This window comes from Lagopus muta, chromosome 9, assembly GCF_023343835.1.
Source record: "Lagopus muta isolate bLagMut1 chromosome 9, bLagMut1 primary, whole genome shotgun sequence".
Taxonomy (NCBI): domain Eukaryota; kingdom Metazoa; phylum Chordata; class Aves; order Galliformes; family Phasianidae; genus Lagopus; species Lagopus muta.
Genome location: NC_064441.1, coordinates 18987145 through 19006119, shown reverse-complemented (window position 1 = coordinate 19006119; position 18975 = coordinate 18987145). Strand labels below are relative to the sequence as shown.

Here is an 18975-nt window from a genome sequence, read left to right as displayed (position 1 = left end):
CGGGTTGGGCACGGAGCCGGGGAGGCTCTCCGCTCGCCGGCAGCGCCCGAGCTCCGCGTCCGAGCGGTGCGCCGGCCCTGCGTGAGCCCCGGCGGGCGATGGATGATTGGATGAAGGAACCACCCGGCCGGCAGCCCCGCGGCTCTGCTCGGCTCGGCGCCGTCCGGCTCAGCAGCGTCCGGCTCAGATGCGCCTGTCGGGTTCCAGCAGCAGGCGGCGCCGCCTGCAGGCACAGCTACCGCGCACCGAGCCGGCGGCGCTGAACGCCGAAGCCGACGCTTGAGGCGCAGGAGGGGTCCGGGGCCCTTCCTCCGTGTGCTAAGTTACAGCTGCGTTCTGCCATGAATTCAGGCGGCCACGTGCTCAGCTGAACTATCAGAACCTGGAGCGAGGAAACAGGATTACAAACAAAAGCGGGAACTGCTGCATCTCCCGGCTGGGATCGCGGCCCTGGCTGGGCTGCACGGTGGCCTCTGGTTGTCAGGATCGTCACCCAGTCTGCATTCTCTCTGCCCAGTCCAAGCTTTCTTTCTGCTATCTTTGTCTCCTCAAAAATCTATCATAGAATCACAGAATGGCCTGGTTTGCAAAAGACCACAATGCTCATCCAGTCCCAACCCCCTGCTATGTGCAGGTCACCAACCAGCAGCCCAGGCTGCCCAGAGCCACATCCAGCCTGGCCTTGAATGCCTGCAGGGATGGGGCATCCACAGCCTCCTTGGGCAACCTGTTCCAGTGCCTCACCACCCTCTATATGAAAAACATCCTCCTAATATCCAACCTAAACCTCCCCTGTCTCAGTTTAACACCATTCCACCTTGTCCTATCACTATTCACCCTCATAGGCAGCCCCCTCCTGTTTTTACACTCCCTTCAAGTACTGGATGGCCACAATGAGGCTGTGCTGACTGTATTAGAGGGAAGATGAGAGGACTGCATCCTACAGCAGGCAATTTGTGTTAGAGGGGTTGCAGAGTTCCTTCCACCAGCTCCAGCTCTGGGGGAGGAGGGGGAAATAGGGAAAAAAGAAACATCATGCTGTTGTGTGTCTGTTTTTGTTCACAAACCCCAACCAGAAGCCAGCTGACCAACAAAACCATGTGTTTATTCATTCATTTTTTTTTCCAGAAAGTAGAACTACATATAAAAGTCAAAGCAGCCAATAAAAATATATTCTGAGCTATGAACAATAAAAGAAGACAAAATATCTCTCTTCCAGCTTTAAATCCCTTCCTAGGTAAAATAATTACAAGCCTGTTAGCTAGAGAAGCTTCTGACAGCCTCTGTGAGGTAAAACCCAAAGCAAGGGCAGAGCCTGGGCTGCAGTGTCTAAAAGGGTCAGACCTTACACTGCTGAGTAATCTGCTGTGCACAGCAGGATTTGCAAGCGTGCTTTGCATGCAGCTTAGCCACCTGTTCTAGGAAGAACAGGAGTGTGGTGAGAGCTCCTGCACAACACAGGCTAGACAAAAAAGGCATCTTGATGTCAGGCTGCCTCAATAGACAACAGAAAGTGGTTCACTCACAAGGCTCCGTCATAGGGAATCTCTGTTCTTGCTCTCAGGATTTCTCAAGAATTCCTCCTTTTTGTACAAAGAGAGAAGTGCTTGGAATGAGCACTCAGGAAGCAGCAGGAATTCTCACACACCCTGCAGTTACGGCTGTACAGGCAGGGGCTGCTGCAGGGAGCGGCTGCAGGGACTCCCCAGGCTCCAGCCCTGACACCTGGCAGCTGCAGCTCCTTCCCAGAGGGGATCTGCACACACACAGCTGGGAGCACTCACACACGGCTCACTCTCCACACCGGGAGCTGAGGGTTTCCCTCTGTGTGAGTGCTCAACAGAACCATTTCTCCATCCATCGCTTTCTAGAAAGAAAGATCAACAGTGAGAGGTGAACTGCAGTCCCGCAGGTCAGTGGGTCAAGTTCAAAGCACGTTTGGATATGAGAAAGTTGCCTTTGGGTAAGAAGTTGCTAACCATAGGCTAACTTTGTCTTATAGATCCTCCCCTGCTGGTTCCACTGGTGGGGGAGAAAAAGCCTTCAGAAGATCTCACCTGCCCCAGCAGAGACGTACACCTCCTCCCAGGTGTAATCACCCAGGTTCACAGGCTGCTTCAGCCAAGGATCCTCCACCAGCATTGCTAGAGTCGTGCGCTGCTCTGGAGCAGGGTGCAGCAGCCCCACCATCAGATTCATGAGATCTGGGAAGAGGCAACAGGGAGACAAACATCTCAGTCTGTATTTTAGGCATGCTGGGAATGCAAGATATGATTTGTATTCAAAGAATGCAGATCTCAGTTACAAATCCTGCCTGCTAATCTCTTGTACCATCCTGTTCTATCACAGCTTTATTCACAATGTGCTCAGCTCCCGGGATGATGGGATTTGCAGGTTGTGAAAACAAAGAACCAGGAGCAGTTCTGACACCAATGAGGACAGAGGAACAAGTGCCACACAGGCAGCCCGAAAATCACTGCTTTGGAGCCCAGCCCACCTGAGGGCTGCTGAGCCTGCAGCCACCCCAATCTCATCTGTGCACTCAAGGCTCAGGGAAAGCTCCAGGAATTCACTGCTCAGCTGCAGCACTGCTTATAACCATCGTGCTCCTGGGATCACAGAGAACTTGTTGATGAAAACTTCAGTAGCCTGACGTGCAATTTGTTTTCTACAGCTCAAAGCAGGGGCAGTGAATTTTTCCTGTGATGTCAAGCTATAGGATTCATTCAGGAATTACACATTAACAGATGATCACCAAACATCCCCAGAGTGACACGCTATTGCCTGACAGTTGGTTCAAGTGAGATAAACCTTGCCTTAGAGTGAGATGAGTGTCATTATTGACTGAACATTATGTACTACAGTCAGCCTTCCCAGCAGCCCTTGTTCTGGTTTTCTCAAGCATAAACCTCACTGAAGTTTGACAAAGCAATAGCTTGAATCATCTTTGTAAGTGGGAGGACTGGAATTTGAAACTAACAAGACATACAGTAAGAAGCTGAATTGGAGGCACAGAGAACTGCAGAACAGAATTTCTCTGCTTCAGAAAACAGCATTTTAAATCATTGCGTAGGACATTTGGAACTGTTTTTCCCCATTTTTCTCTGCTCCTGTTTCCTTTACATGGGAGAAAAGTCACCTTTTGACACAGGCCGAGGAAAATTCAGGACAGCTGCCATGGCCTCCTCCAGCTCACAGAAGGGGTTCTCTGCAAATATTAGGGTATAAAGGGTGACACCAAGTGACCACATCTCCAGCTCCGGGCCGTGGTACCTACAGAGATGCACAAACTTGCATGAATTCCAAGTGCAGGGACAGAATCATGTGCTAAGGAACGTAACCATAACCTGAAACTGTTAAATATTGAAACAGAACTTCATACAAGCTCTCTAAAAAAGCAGCTTTTAGTTGAGAGACAGGTATGAAGAAGTCAGGCAGCTGACATGCATACTGTGAGAGACAAGGGAGACACCAAGCCACAGCACAACTCATCCAGGCTGGAAATGACAACTGGAGGCTTGTTTTTGAACTCAGCTCTGTCATAGGAAAGACATTAGTGTGAACTGATGTACAAGGCTGTGCATGAAACACCTGACCAGAACAAGAAAGCTCATCAACAGGCTTAACAAAAATCAACTAATAAGCCTCTGCAGATAATTTCTGTCACTGTAGTGCCCTAAATCTCACTTCTGTTTCCTGTGGTTAGGCACCCCCCCCTGCTTCCATCCAGCCCTGCACACACAGGGCTGTTTTTTGGGGGTGTGATTTACAACAAAATGATTTTTCATAGGGTGACATACGGTTTGCCAGACAGCACTTCTGGTGAGCAGTATTCAATGGTCCCACAGAAGGTGTAGAACAGTTTGCCAGGTTGCAGGTAGGCAGCAGAACCAAAGTCCACCAGTTTAACTGTGAAATCTTCAGCAATGACAATGTTTTCATCCTTGATATCTCTGTGAAGGATGTTTCTACAGTGCAGGTACCCAACGGCTGACACAAGCTGAAAGAGGAGGAGAGAGCTGTGTGTTGAGTCAGACAGATGTCCTTGCAAGTAACATAAATGGCATCAGTTGCCACAGCCACATCTTGGGTTGCTTTGACACTGTATGAAGACACAGATCCTAATTTTGGTAAGCTCCATTTGGATGGTCCTTTCATTTCACTGAAAGAATAACACTGTATGCCTTTCATACTGCAGCATGACAAAGCACTTAGGAGTGAAGATTGGTATAAATAATATCCTTAGGCTTAAACTCCATTCTTCTTGCTGCACGATTCATGCAACAGTGCTATAATTAGGAATAGCATCAGAATTATATCACCTTGGAGACAATCTTGATCCATACCACAACGTATCTGAATGACAAAAGCAGAGAGCTGAGAGAATAAAGCTTCTATTCATCATACAAAGCTCCTTCAACAGAGAAATAGCATACAGGTCTGAGGTAACAAAGCACCCCTATAAACTCAGGGGTGGTATAGAAATGGGGCTTATCAGTCAGAAGCCTAAAGGAAACAGGGAAACAGAGTGCAATTTGTGAGAGCACACTGCACAGCAGACAAAGAAGGTGCAGCACTAAACTACTGTCTTCCACCAGCATCCCAGGTGAGGGGAGTAGAGCATGACAGTGGTTTATGAGAGAAATAGGATCCTGGTTCTCACTCTAACCATCTTTTCCCTGCAAGTAGCAACTGTATGTTCCCAGCTCTCACCTGCCTGAACAGATAGCTTGCTAATGGCTCGTCCAAATCAGGCTGATTATCAATGAATGTAAAGAGATCCAGACCAGATCCGTGCTTCTCCATCACCAGCTGGAAGAAATGTTCGTTTTCAAACACATCCAGCACCTGATAAAAAACAGTCTGTTATTTGTTTGTGCTTCACCTTCAAATTCCCTTTGTAATTGAGCTAAACAAATGCTAACTTCCCATGGCAGATTCAAGCGAAGTGCATCACAACCCATTCATGTCTCATTTCACTGAGCACAAATGTTCATTGAAAAGAGGGCAGAACTACAAAATCAGAGGAGTTCTCTCTGAAAAAAACCTAGCAGAAATCAAGATATACCCAGATCATCTACTGAACTAATGAGTGTTCTGCTGTGACATCATAGGTCCACTCCCAAGACTGCATCTAGAGACAGCAGACTTGTTCCTGTTAGATTCATACCTTCACATCTGCGTTTACATCAACAGCTTGTGGTACGTGTCTAAAAGCAAGTGACCCTTAACAGGGCATGACAGTTCTTTACTGAAAAGGCAAAGTTAATACAGGACACTTCTCTCCTGAAGAGGAGCATAAGGCCTTACATAGTCAAAGGAGCCACCTGATACAGTTCAAACTGAGTTCCTGTACCTTAATGATATTGGGGTGCTGCAGCTTCAACAGGATTGCTATTTCCTGAGTAACCCTCCCCACATCAGGATCATCCACCCAGCAGTCCTCAAGCACTCTCTCCTTCCAGATGAACTTCACAACAGCCTGCACAGACGACAGCATTTCAGTATTGCTTGCAAGAGCAGAACTGTAAGTGTCCAGTAAGTTAATTTCCAAGAAAAATGTTGGTGAATCATAACTGTAAGGACCAAAGTCAGTCAGTATGTTTTGTTTATGGCATCTATAAACATCTTTAAACTAATTTAGTCCCAGATGCCAGTTGACTATTAATAAAATTGAGTTCCAAAGGCTCTTAGAGGCCAGCTCTCTTATCAATCAGCAGGGGTGAGCTCTGGCACAGAGGAAAAAAAACCAAGCACTTCCATTCACACAGAGAAACACCACAGCTTGCTTCTCAGCACCCAAAATACTTCTGCTGATAGAGGACCCCATAACTTCAACATGCCTATTGCACAATGAAGTAACCACATGCTTGAACTGCAACATGCTAAACTTTGGAGTTTGTTATTCTCTTCAGTAAGGTTAGGTTAAAACTTGTAATCCTGCTAAGCCTGAAGTAAAGCTCTTTCCAGGGGTTAAAAGGGCTACCTGGCCAGCCTCACTCTGTAGCTGCTGCCTTGGATAAGGTGCATCATTGTGAACATTGTATCAATGCAAACACCTCGCTGTCCTGCCTTCAGAAGGTTAGTGATCCACATTTGCATTCAAAACAAAGCAAAGTTCTGAACTAATACCAAATAGCAGCTTCTGAAAGCAGCGTGCTGACACTACTGGACACTAACATTTCTGTTCAGGTTCCACATAATTACATTGCAATATTTGAAAGAAATACTTAACCTCCTGCTGATTGTTCTTGCTCCTGGCAGTCCAGACAAAGCCAAAAGATCCTTTGCCAACGAGGCTGAGAGTGTGATAATGTTTGGCATACTCTCCCTCACAAGCCCTTAATCTTTCAAGCTCTTCAGCTCTTCGGGAATTCTCAGAGAGTGAAGATGATTTGATGGCCTGGGTACAGAGGAAAAAAAACATGGCAAGAAAATGAACTGGGCAAACCACAGAGCAACATTTGCCAAACAAAGTAAATGCTGACAGGAAACAACTGAACTGAAGGAAGTGAAAGGTACAGCTTCAAGCTCTATCTATAGATTTGGTGGTCTGTGTTTGCCTCCATAACCTCTACATAAACCACACACCTACATACAACACCACATTACCTGTGTTTACCAGGCTTCCTGATAAGGCAGCAGTTTCATTCTGCAGATTGCTCTCTTAGCAGATATCAAGAGAGAACAAATTCCAAGCACATCCTCTTAATATCCCAGTAAAATCTATAGTAAAGAAATACCACAAGCCTTCCTACCAACTCCTGCAACTGCAGGATCACACTGATTTTACAATTAATCTCACCACGCTGATGTAAACATCTATTGTAGATGTACTCAAACCAGCCTGAAAATAAATCCAAAGTTCAGGTGCTGTTACTATTCAGGCTGGAAAGATAACTATGCTAAGCCAAATACACAGTACCAGAAATGTTGCCAAATGTGTTGTTTTTAGAGTAATGACACGTTTCTTTTGATGTAGAAAGAGGAAAACCAGGAAAAACAATCCCCCCATCCTGCCCTCGGGATATTTGAGCAACTTTTCAACTTCAGCTTCAGCTCAATGTTATGAAGTGGCCAAGTTTCTTACTTCTCCAAGACTGTGTGTGGAAAGATCTAGAGCAGACTGGGTTGAGCTTGCTAGACTGGAGAGCAAAAGCTGAGTCTTTGCTACAGCTTCTTTCTGGCTCTGCAGGTCTTTCACTACCCAGACACAGAAGAGCACAGCAGGGTCCTGCAGCTCCACACGTTTTACTTCAAAGAGTATGCCTGCAGAAACAAGTCAGGAGGTTAAAATGGTGGAACCAAAAGTTGCAAAGGAGACCACAAGAAGCTTAGGATGAAATCCTGAGTTCTTAAAGTGAATTTCTCCATTTTCTTCATTACTTTTGGGAGAACACCTGCTTAGGAAGGAATCATCAGGGACAAAAGCACAGCTATTCTAGAGGTACATAGGGGGGTTACCTTCACAGCATCCCACCAGCCTTTAGCAGAAATGGTTGTCAGTGTGCAATTGGAACTGTTCATTTCTTATTGTTATTCAAAATGGCATAAAAATTGGGATTGTATACATGCACTAGGTCCTGCTGAATGAGTGAATGAAGCATGCTCCATTATATGTATTTCCAAAGGAGTTAGATTTTCTGTTCAAAATCAGTTATGAGTGTTTAAGAATATTTCTGACAGTTCAGTCTATCTGAATTTCTTAGCAACCACCTGCTATTCCAATGCTCTCAGCACAGACTTAAATACTAGACTTCTTTTTAGATGCTACAGCTTGCTTCCTTCTTCTCTGCCAGCTCCTAAGCCTAAAGCAGCTGCCTTCTGCAAAGATGTGGGAGGAAGACAGAGTAAGAGTTCTGGGAAGAGGAGAGACAGGAGCAACTTACTTAATTGTGAACCATCTTTGTGACTGCAGTTCCCACTGTAGCTGCCTTCCAGAATCACTGCACTGCAAGGAGCTGCATGATTTGGTCTTCCTCCTTGTTTCACAGGGGTAGACGTTGCTTTTATTTCCATGTTTTCCTGCCCATGCAACTGACAGTCTTCTTCAGGATTGCCTTTGCTTTTCAGTATGTTTCTGCTGACATTATCCCCCACTGTCTCTGTGAGAGTTTTAGCCTTCTCAATGAATACTTGGAAGGATTGTTTGGGGTTTTCCAAATGCTGTTGTGAAGGCAGATACCCAGAACCATCTTTTATGGCAACACCATTTAAAAGCTGCTCAGCTGAAGAAGCACCACTCTTCTGAGTTAACATACTGCCTGCAGCTGAGCTCATTGTATTAGAAGAGAAGCCTTCTACAAAATCAGAAGTAGAACCTAAACAGTTGCCAGAGTTCCCTGTGACACCAATATTCAGATCCAGTTCCTCGAGATCAGAGCAAATGGAGTTCAGCTCAGCATCAGTTTGTCTCACAGTTCTGAAGGTCGGGGCAGCTCCCAGTGCAGAACCAGTGCAACCCATTGTATTTCCTGAGCCACCACCATGGGTGCCATTTCTTCCATTTGCAATGAAATTTGCATCTTTCAGCAAGCTGCTTTCAGCAACAGCGTGCTCAAGACTGGAATGTTTTCCATCACACATGAAGCTAGCATTTGCCAACTGTCCTCCAGCCACATGACTTTGAAGACGTTGTGTGCAGCTCAGTGTTGTCCCAGGCCGTGGATCATTTATTTGCAGTGTTCCAGATGAGTTACAAGGAAAACAAGAAGGTGGCTTACTTGCTCCACTGGGCGCAGCATCTGGCTCATCTTCTGGGCTAGAAAATACAGCGAAGCAGGCAACATCTGCTGAAGAAGATTGTCCTTGAGCACTGGTGGAGTGCTGATCCTTCAGCATTTCATAGGGCAGCACAGAGACCTGCTGACAATTTAATCCCTTTGGGTCTTGATGATGAACATGTAATTGATTAAGCGAGAAGCAGCCCTCGCTGGCACTGCCAGTCTCAGAGGCACCAGGTGCTGCACCATGGCTGCTTCTTAAGGGTGTCTTTAAGTTCTGATTGAAACCCAACTGCTCTGAAGCAGATGACGACAGAGATACCTGTGCAGGGTGCATTTCTGGAGGATTACATGATCTTGCATTTTCCACCACCCTGCAGTGTTCCAGTGCTCTGATTCTGTCAGGCCGGGTGTCAGGAGAAGGCTCTGCACAGAGGGCTGGCAGCTCATCAGCCACAATGCTGCCTTCACTGCAAGGATTCCAAGTTATTAGTGATGTCATGATGACAAAAGGATAAAACAGTCACTTACATCCTGCCCACTCTTCCATTAATACGTCCATTACTTAAAGCCTGCCCCGTTTTTAACCATTACTTTTAATTTAAAAGAAAAAGGCAAAAAGCTCTTGATGGAAGCATTCAAAATGCTAACAAATCCCATTCCCACCAAACTGGGATAGGTACACTTGAACAGCAGTCTTCACTTATGGATTAATTCCTTGTCTAGATTGATTTCTAAACATATTTCTTAGGTCAAAGCAAAAGGCCAGCACATGGCTGCACCCTTCAAGTCCTGAAGACAGAAGATCCCTGAGGTGTTTCCAGTCATTCTAACCATGGTTCACTGAAGCCCACAGCACAAAGTATTTTCTAAGTAGTTCTATCAGCAAAGATGCAGAATAGAAAAACAACCCATGTAGGGAAGTAATTATAACCCATCTGTGATACAGAGATGTGAAGGACAGCACATGGAAGCTATCAGAGTATCAATCTGCTTAAAAAATGGCAAGAACTGTGCTGTAACATTACATTAAATGCACATTAAAAAGGCAACAAATAATGATTCCAACTCTCAGAAGTCAGTGTGGAAGGTTTAAAGCTTCCCTTGAGCAAAACTGGGTGCATCACACAGAGCCTCGTGCAGAATTTCTAACATTGCCAAAGGAAAGAGACCTAGAAAGATGCAATAAAGATGCCTGCACTCTAGTAACAAATATCATGTTTCAGTGGGTAACCTGACAGTTACACTGACCTCCAGAAGGAATAATGTCTAGATCCCATTCCAGGTTACCTGGCCTCAGAGCAAGACCAGTTAGTGGATACCATGGAAGGAAACAACCATGCATTGTTTCATATCTAGCAAGTTAGGGTGTAATTACCTTCCATGGCCTGTGATGAAACACTTGGTACCCATCAGGGGGTGAACCCCAAAACTTTATCAATACAACATGCAGATCTCAATGAAAATCCAAGGTAAGCAAAGCTCAACCTGTCTCGCAAGCAGCTCTCAGAATCTCAGAGAACCAAATGCAGAAGGTTCTTGTTACACATTGCCACCAATGTCAGAGAAGTGGGAAAAAAAAAACCCAACAAAAAACCAAACCCAGCAGTTTTTGCTTGTGATTATCACTGCAGGTCTTTGCTTTTTTCAAAGTGAGATGATGGCCCATAAAATGCCTACCGATTTGGAAGTGTGGCTGCCACTTCAGGAGGTGAGGGAAGAGATAAGACACTGCTCCCATTCTTCTGCTTACTCTCACCACGTAGCAACCTGTCTTCTCTGTGTCTCCTTGCCCATTCCTGCTCTTCATCTCTTGACAGCAGGTTGGCTGAAGATGCAGACACAAAGTCATCACCTGCACCAAACAAGAATTCAAGCCATACCAATTTTGCCTTTTATTTTTATGCTTCAGTATCTACAGTGATTTAAAAAGGAAAACAAACTTTAAACTGCACAGGTCCCCAAGGAATTGAATATAGAAGTGTTGCTTCAGGTAAGGCAGTCGAGCATTTTAGTCAGGTTTGGCCTGAGAAATGGTCATATCCAGGAACCTAGATGTTTTAAGGCTGCTAAATTCACCTTCCCTGGACAGGTATTAAAGAAGAAAAAGAAAAAAAGGCCCTAGACACACATGCTGCCCAATTCCAACATTTAAAATGAAAATGTTTATAACTCACTGAAGTTGCAGGATGAAAAAGGAATAGTCCTTTTAGTGCAATAGTGCAAGTGAAAGAATAAGGTAAGAACTTCCTTCCTCAGTGACAAAAGGTCAAAAGAGGAAAACAGTCACTTACAAAACAGAGTAAACCAGGTGCTGTTGCTGCAGAAGAAGGTAACAAATAAACAAACCTGGATTAGAATCTAGAACAATCACAGCATTTAGTAAAGGCTGGCTGTCAAAATAGTCTCCTCAGCCAAAAAAAAATTACTTCCAGATTAGAAGCATCACTTCACCAAAGAATTACTTAAGCTGCACACTGTCTACTAACTCTTATTTGTTCCAACAGCAGCTGTGCATTGGTTCCAATGCAGTTGCACATTTTTAAGAAAAGGTGGGGAAAAAAAAGAAAACAGGAAAAAAAAACCAGAGGAGACAAACATTCAGTACACACAAAGCATTCTCTGTTAACAGAATAATTTCTGCCTTGGATATTCAGTTTCATCTTCTTAGCAAGAGAGAGAAAAGCAAAAGCTTACATGAACAATTCTGTTCACCTTGGGTTATGGCAGAAATCCAGTTTAAGAAGTGCACAGAGGTACTTTGTTTTTACAAAGCACATTTCCTATTTTTACAGGAAAAAAATCTCTCTCCTCTGCTAATTTTACCTTTGCTACGGCAACCAGAACCAGTCGTGCAGCAGGCAGAAACATCCTCAAAGCAGCACTCACTCTCTGTCCCCAGAGAGTCATCAAGAGGAGGTAATGGCAAGGAGCAGTCATCACTTCTCTCCATGTTGTTATAGAAACCAGGGATCAGGAATGTTATGTTCTAAAACACAGAATGAAACCTGTAAAGCTAAGGAGGCTCTCACAGACTGGGGGCAAATGCTAGCAGTGACTGTAGGCCTGATTCTTATGGACAGCCATGCAGACACAGTCCACATCACTGGTGGAGAACATGCCATTGTGCAGATTGCTTTGGGCTCCAGCCAGCTCCTCAATGCTACAAGACTTCAACACAGCAAGATTATTTCTGTACCATCCCACATGTTCCTTGCTCAACACATGCATGCAGCTTTGTGACAGACAGAAACGAGTACAAAAGAAGCCCATAAGACTCTAATGGATACACTGCCAGACACAGCACTCATTTGGGCACAGGGGCATTCATATTCCTATCTTACCTTCCCCAACAGTTCTTTCTTCTCATAGCCAAACAGCGTTAAAGCAAAACTATCCTTGATGCACTGGATGGTTCCATCTGCCTGTAGAGTAATAAGGCCGCTGATGGTAGAAAAAACTTCAACTGCAGCAGTGTAATGATAGTGTGTGAAAGAGAGTTCTCTCTCTGTCTGTAGAACACCATTGCTCTGTGCTGCCACTTGGTCCTCCTCCAGGAGGCTAACTTGGAGTTTTAAAGTGAGAGGAAACACGTTGCCCTCTGTGGATCGACCTACAGCTCTCTGAACCTTGAGGTTCTAGATTAGAGAGGAGAGAAAGAAAAACCTTAATTCAGTGTTCTCAGGAAAAAGCAGGAAAAGAAAAGCAGACATTCAGTGAATATAAAAATGGACAAAAGTCAGGGTTCTACATCCTTAGGAAACCAGAGATTAACTCCTGCATAAATATCTCAATAGCAAAGAGCAGGAAAGTCCACACTGCAGCTTTTCAGCAGATGAGGCATTACTAAGGCCTCATTCAATTACCCAGCTGCCTGTTTTTATGACCTCTGCAAGACCTGGATATTCTTTAGGTCCTTACTGCTCAGACAGACATGTTTGAAACTGGCTTAAGGATCCATAGGAATGTTAGGGAGCTGACTCAGCACGTTCCCTTAAAAAGCCAGGCTTCTGATGGATTGCAGACATCTTTCACCAGGATAGACTCCACAGTGACAGATCAGGGACTGGACTCACTCCTAGTTCAAAAACACCCTGCTGGCAGCTCCATAAATAAGCATCACACCCTTTTTCACAGAACTCGTGCTTCCCTCCAAAAAGGCTTTCATCTGTTACATAAGGATGGAAACCACTGTGCACCTGCAACCCAAAAGGAAACGATAGGGAAGAAAGTGGTTGGCACTCATAGTATACCTTTGGGATTTTTTTGCCTAGAAGAGGGATCTGCACAGCAGGAATCAGGTCCTTTATGTGGAGTCCAACTACTTCTTCCAGTGTTGGGTAGCCATGGAGATGGGCAAAAAGAAGGTCACATGATGTAATGCCTCCCTTGACAAGAAAATACACAGTATTATTTTAATTTAGCATTTCAGCCACAGTCCACTCAATCCTTTAACGGTTTCTGCAAGCATCTTATCAAACAGCAGGCCTCATCCTGTTGTCCCTTCAGGAATACAACTAACTCAGTAAAAGCAGGCAAGGCAATTATGCAATGCTCTAACATTAGCATGTCGTAGGGGACAGCAGGGAAGGCCAGGACTCCTCATAGCAAGTCCCCTCAGCAAGGAGATCCCCTTACAAGGGCACCCCTGTGGTCACTAACAGTGCCCTGCCAAACCACCACCACTTGGATATTTTGACTTGTCAATGTCAAGGTCAGCCTCGTGGGAAAAACATGCACAGATGCTGCCCATGCAATCCCAAGTTCAAGCAGTGCTGTGCACACACTTTGTGTTCACAAGTAATGGTGCATCCACCAGTTTTTAGCCACATTTGCACACAGAAACTGCTGCCTCATTTGATCATTAGGAAAACACTCACGTCAGCCCTGAAGGAAACAAAAGCTGAAAGTCTTTCCACTGGCTCCAGCAGAACCACGCAGCGCTGGCTGTCCTTGAGTCTTATTCGCCTCAGCCACACCGAGACGGGGATCTTCTCTTTGAGATGGTTGATAACATCCACCTTTCCACAGGATTTAGAGTTACAATTCACTAAGATTCTGGTTACTTTGCAAGATTTTGAGCAAGAGGAGCCCCTCACTGTTAGAAAAAACTTGTTTATTGACAGCTTATTGGGAGAAACGCCTCTAATATGGAATTGGCAAGGATTGCAATTAAGTCACTGTTGTTGCTTTGTTGTTGTTTTTTTTCCTCCCAGCCTCAAGAGGACTCAAAGAATTTCAATCAGCATAATAAACATGTCGATCTAATGCCTTATTTTCAATGAAAAGAGCTTTTCAGAGCTGCCTTACATAAGAGATGCCCCACGATGCTAGCAAATACTCCACATTAGTAATGCAGGTCTTACTTTCAGCCACAAGAGCAGCAGCTTAATTTCTTATGGGAGAAGATTCTTCTCCAATCAGGAAATGTTTACCTATCATATAACCTGCAGTGTTCATATCAAGTCTTTTATCTTTTTTACGAGACCTTGACAGAATGGGTTTATGAATCCCACAAAACCTCCACAGCAGCCTATGAAGCACTGGGCACAGCTGCACTTCAAGGTCAGTGTTTCCATCAGACATTTAATGTTAATCCTGGATTTTTCTAACCAGGCTTAAGATGTTATTTTTCCCCCCAGCCCTAATTGATGATGCAGGAAGATGGAGCTCTGAAGTACTGATCATTTCACAACAGCAGCCAAAGAAAACATGGAGACTTCTCACACAGCTTTCTCCTAATTAACCATGCTATTAATTGCACTCATTTGCAGCACCTGGGGTGTTCTGTCAGACACGTCACAGTGCCTGGTGGACGTGTAACTTCATAACATGCACAGTGCCACTTAAGGTCATTTTAAAGACCAGCCAATTGGGAACTTCTCCATAATGATGTTTTCCATGTTAAGCAATTTATATTGATTGATTTGTTTTTATTTATTTATTCTTTTTTTAGATCAAATGTCCTTGACCATCTGATTAGTCAAGTCATCATGACTGCAAAGCTCATGTAAGTGCCTTCCAAAGCACCTTTACCCTTTAAATACCCACACTGCACACTTTTAAACAAAACAGCCTGACAAATGACTTAATTACTGAATGCCCATAAAGTTAACTAGACCAGGAAATTATACTCAAACTGTCAAGAAAACCAAAGCCACCCTGAGCCCCACAAATATTATATACAGTGAGGGTCATTTGCTCAAACATTTCACATACCACAGTTCCTGAAACCATTGATGAACGTTCATCAGTTTCTAAATACTCATCACCCACAGCTTCCCGTGTCTCTTGATCGCATTTGGATATGAAGTGAGAAAGCTTTTGACCAATGAGCTCCTGACTGCTGCACCCAAGCAGCCTGCAGGCTTTGTCATTAGCCACTAGAATCTAGAAAAGAAAGGAAACAAAGAATAAAAGCTGAAAGTTTTGTTTATAGATCATCTGCTCCTCAGGTTGTTACTTTAATATCACGATGCTTCCTTTCAGTGGAAATACAGCAGCCCTTTTAAACTGCAGTCTTTGGAAACAATTCAGCTTCTTATTCTAAGACATCCATTGCCCAAGTGTCTTGTTGGTGAAGAGTGTTTGAAACATGGCTTTCCTTTTAGATTTCCTGCTTGCTTTTAACTACCCATCTCCTCCGCTCTTGTGAATTATGAGGCAAAGTCACAAAGTTGTACTTGCAAGCAATGCTGAGGCAGGCCATAGAATTTTATCCGCCCCTGAAGGCATGCAACAATCACACAGATCATTGCCATGCTTAAGCCTCTGTTAAAGACCAAGTTAGGATTAAGTGTCTTCAGGATGGGAGAGCTCAAACTGTCAGCTCAAGCTAAAAATGGCACAGCTCTTTACAGCTGTTAGCCTTCAGCTTTATACTCGGGTCTCTGTTAGGACAGAGACAGAAAAATCTCTCTCCCCCAGTGCAAAAAGGGCGGTGAGTGGGGCAGGAAGAGATGTCCTGCCACCCTACATTTATCCCTGGGCTGCTACTTTCCAGACAAATTGCCTGAAGCGTGATCAGCTTTTCCTTTCTTCCTTTATGCTACACTGTAGCTGCATTCTTCTTTAGCCTCTTCTTCCATTTGAAATAAAAGACTTAAAATAACTAATTGGTTACGTATATTTTGCTAACTACAACGTGCCATAAAAATACATGTTTTGCCAGTCTTCAGACAATTACTAAGCAGCTATAAAACACCCTCACGACACTAATTACCTGCAGATACAAGTAAGAATAACAGGCTTTGTAGCTTATGTGAGATCATCCAGCCTGTATCAGTTAGGTGGGCTATAGCTTAGCAGTCACAGCTGCAAATACCTCCGTTGTGGTGACATCCACCGTGAAGATGGCCTGGTTTGGATTGCGGGCAGCAGTCAGGAAGTGCTGGCTGGATTCCTCCAGGGCAGGGGCATGCACAAAGGAGCAAGAAGAACTTCCAACAGAAATGGAAAGAGAGGCAGAGTCCTGCTGAGCCCAAGGGTTCCCGATTTTGCTGGCACAAACATTATGAGCTGCCAGCGAAGAGAAGCAGAAAGAGCTCCATTTCTCCCCTGTGAGAACAACAAAAATCAGCTGTGTTATAATAGTTTACTACAGGAGCACAGCGGAAATTAATGAAAAATCAGTTGTCTGATTGTCCAGTAATTACATCCCAAAATACATGCTTCTATGCTTTTGTAAGAGAGTGCAAGAAAATAAAACCGATGGAACTAAAGACAACAGAAACAATTATAATAATAAACATTTTTGTGTCACAGCCACTGGAATAATTAAACTCCATCTGTAGGCTAGAAAAAAAAATTGTCAGCGTGCAAATAATTCAACCAGGCGATTCGAGCTTTTCTTCTGCTGAAGTCACGAGAGTTTAAAAGGTTTTGAATTATCTCAAGTTAAAATTGGAACTATTATTAAATATAATTGCAGTTAGTCAGAAGCCAGTTAATTAACTATTCACAAGACGTGACACCGAAATACCAGAGCCCACACCGACACTTTATGTTACACAATGGCAAGTGATTGTACTAAAACTTCCAGAAGTTCTGACTGCAATAAATGCTCCCATGGGAAGCGACATCAGCAACCAAACAAACGCCATCACTCCACTGCCAAACTAAGTAGCTTTGAAGGACTGGCAGCAAATGGAAAAGGAAATACTGGAGAATTATCACAGAATGGCCCAGGTTGGAAGGGACCTCAAGGTTTATGAATCTCCAGCCCCTCACCACATGCAGGGCCACCAACCTCCCCATTTAAAACTAGACCAGGCTGCCCAGGGCCCCATCCAACCTGGCCTCGAACACCTCCAGGGATGGATGGGGCATCCACAACCTCTCTGGGCAGCTGTTCCAGCACCTCACCACTCTGTAAAGAATTTCCCCCTGACGTCCAACCTAAATCTTCCCTCCCTCAACTTAAAACCATTTCCCTTTGTCCTGCAGTTATCAAGAGTTGATTCCCCTCCTGTTTGTAGGCTCCCTTTAGGTACTGTAGGCTGCCATGGGGTCACCCCACAGCCCCCCACAGCCTTCTTTTCTCCAGGCTGAACAAGCCCAGCTCCCTCAGCCTGTCTTCATAGGGGGGGTGCTCCAGTCCCCTGATCATCTTCGCGGCTCTCCTCTGGACCCTCTCCAACAGCTCCCTGTCTTTCTTGTAATAGGGGCTCCAAACCTGGACACAGTGCTGCAGATGGGGCCTCACAAGAGCAGAGTAGAGAGGGACAAACACCTCGCTGCTCCTGCTGGCCACCCCTCTTCTGATGGGGCCCATAATACCATTTGCTTTCCAAGCTGCAGGAGCACACTCCTGGCTCATGTTAAGTTTCTCATTCATCAGAACCCCCAGGTCCTTCTCTGCAGGGCTGCTCTCAAGGACTGGAGAAGTCATCCCAAGGACATCGAGTCACTAAGGTTGGAAAAGGCCTCTCAGATCCCCAAGTCCAACCCCAGTCCATCCACCATGCCACCATCCCTCAGTACCACATCTCCACAGCTCTGAATGCCTCCAGGGATGGTGACTGCCCCACCACCCTGTGCAGCTGTGCAGTGCCTCACTGCTCTTTCTGAAGAGTTTTCTGTAATATTCAACCTGAACTTCCTGTGGCACAACTTAAGGCCATCAGCTCCCATCCCATCACTGTTAACCTGGGAGCAGTGACCAACCCCCACTTCACCACTGCCTCCTCTCAATGAGTTGCAGAGCAGTGAAGTTCCCCCTGAGCCTCTTCTTCTCCAGACCAACCCATCCCAGTTCTCTCAGCTGCTCCCCATCACACTTTGTGCCCCAGACCCCTCACAGCTCCACTGCCCTCTGGGCACACAGCAGTACCTCAACGTCTGTCTTGTAGCATGAGCCCAGCACTGAATGCAGCACAGGAAATACGGCCTCACCAGAGCTGAATACAGGGCACGGTCACCTCCCGCTCCTGCTGGCCGCATTATTGCTGACACAAGCCAGGCTGCCCTCCTCACAAGCCAGGCTAGCCAGGCACACAGCCGGCTCAAGTTCAGCCGGCTGCCAGCCCATCCCTGTACTTCTACTACTGCTGCCAGAGTGAGGGAAGGAAAGGAGGAAGGGCCGTAAGAGCACCCATCGCTACCACTAGCAGCCCGCGACCCCCAGAACACAGCGCTCACCAGACAGCGAGGCTCCCCGCCGGCACAGTCCGGCCAGCCGGCTCCTCCCGCCGCCACCAGCCCACGGGTAGGACCTGCTCAGCTGCTCCGAGTCGCTCAGCGGGTCGAGGCCCAGGGGGCTGCCCGCAGAGCGGCCACACACACTGCCGGCCATCCCCGCGCACGGCCAGGAGCAGCGGGGAGCTCCGCTAACAGAAGCGCGGCTCGGCCGAGCCCCACCACTCCTAACGCACGATGGCCGGCTCGCAGCGCGGCCCGGTCAGTGCCTCGCAGCGCTCGCCTCAAACTGCCGTGGGCGGGACGTGGACGTCCCGCTGCCCAATAAGCAAAGGCGGTGGCAGAGCGGCACGGCCATCAGCCAATGGGAGACCGCGGCGCGGTGGCGGGCCGTTCGAACGCGGCGCCGGCCCCCCTGCCCGCGGCCGTTGCTAGGAACGCTCAGGCCAGCGTAGATGGTGGGCGGGATGGGCCCAAACCGATCCAACGTTCAGCAAGGCGGGGCTCCCTCACCTCCCCGTTCCTAGCCACAGCCGCGTCCTGGTCGCCCTGCCCCGTATCCTCGCTTTCCGGGGACGAAAGGGCACGAGGGTCCGAACGCTTCCCGCACTAGTGT

General features: G+C 46.1%; 1 protein-coding gene across 2 annotated transcripts; it reads right to left on the bottom strand.

Moving 5' to 3' along the window:
- Positions 1-1014: 1014 nt before the first annotated feature.
- On the bottom strand, positions 1015-18644 carry PASK (PAS domain containing serine/threonine kinase). 2 transcript variants are annotated; one of them, XM_048955228.1, is made up of 17 exons: positions 18363-18644; positions 16048-16280; positions 14943-15113; positions 13604-13744; positions 12977-13111; positions 12068-12361; positions 11550-11712; positions 10404-10551; positions 7890-9193; positions 7091-7269; positions 6236-6403; positions 5357-5482; positions 4714-4848; positions 3801-4000; positions 3140-3273; positions 2058-2204; positions 1015-1867 (listed from the first exon to the last, which is right to left on the bottom strand). In XM_048955228.1, the coding sequence occupies exons 1-17, from the start codon at positions 18514-18516 to the stop codon at positions 1656-1658; spliced, it is 4044 nt and encodes a 1347-aa protein (XP_048811185.1). In that variant the 5' UTR covers positions 18517-18644; the 3' UTR covers positions 1015-1655. The 2 variants fall into 2 exon arrangements, with proteins under 2 accessions (XP_048811185.1, XP_048811184.1); XM_048955227.1 differs by having other exon boundaries at positions 1017-1867; positions 10404-10578.
- Positions 18645-18975: the final 331 nt, after the last annotated feature.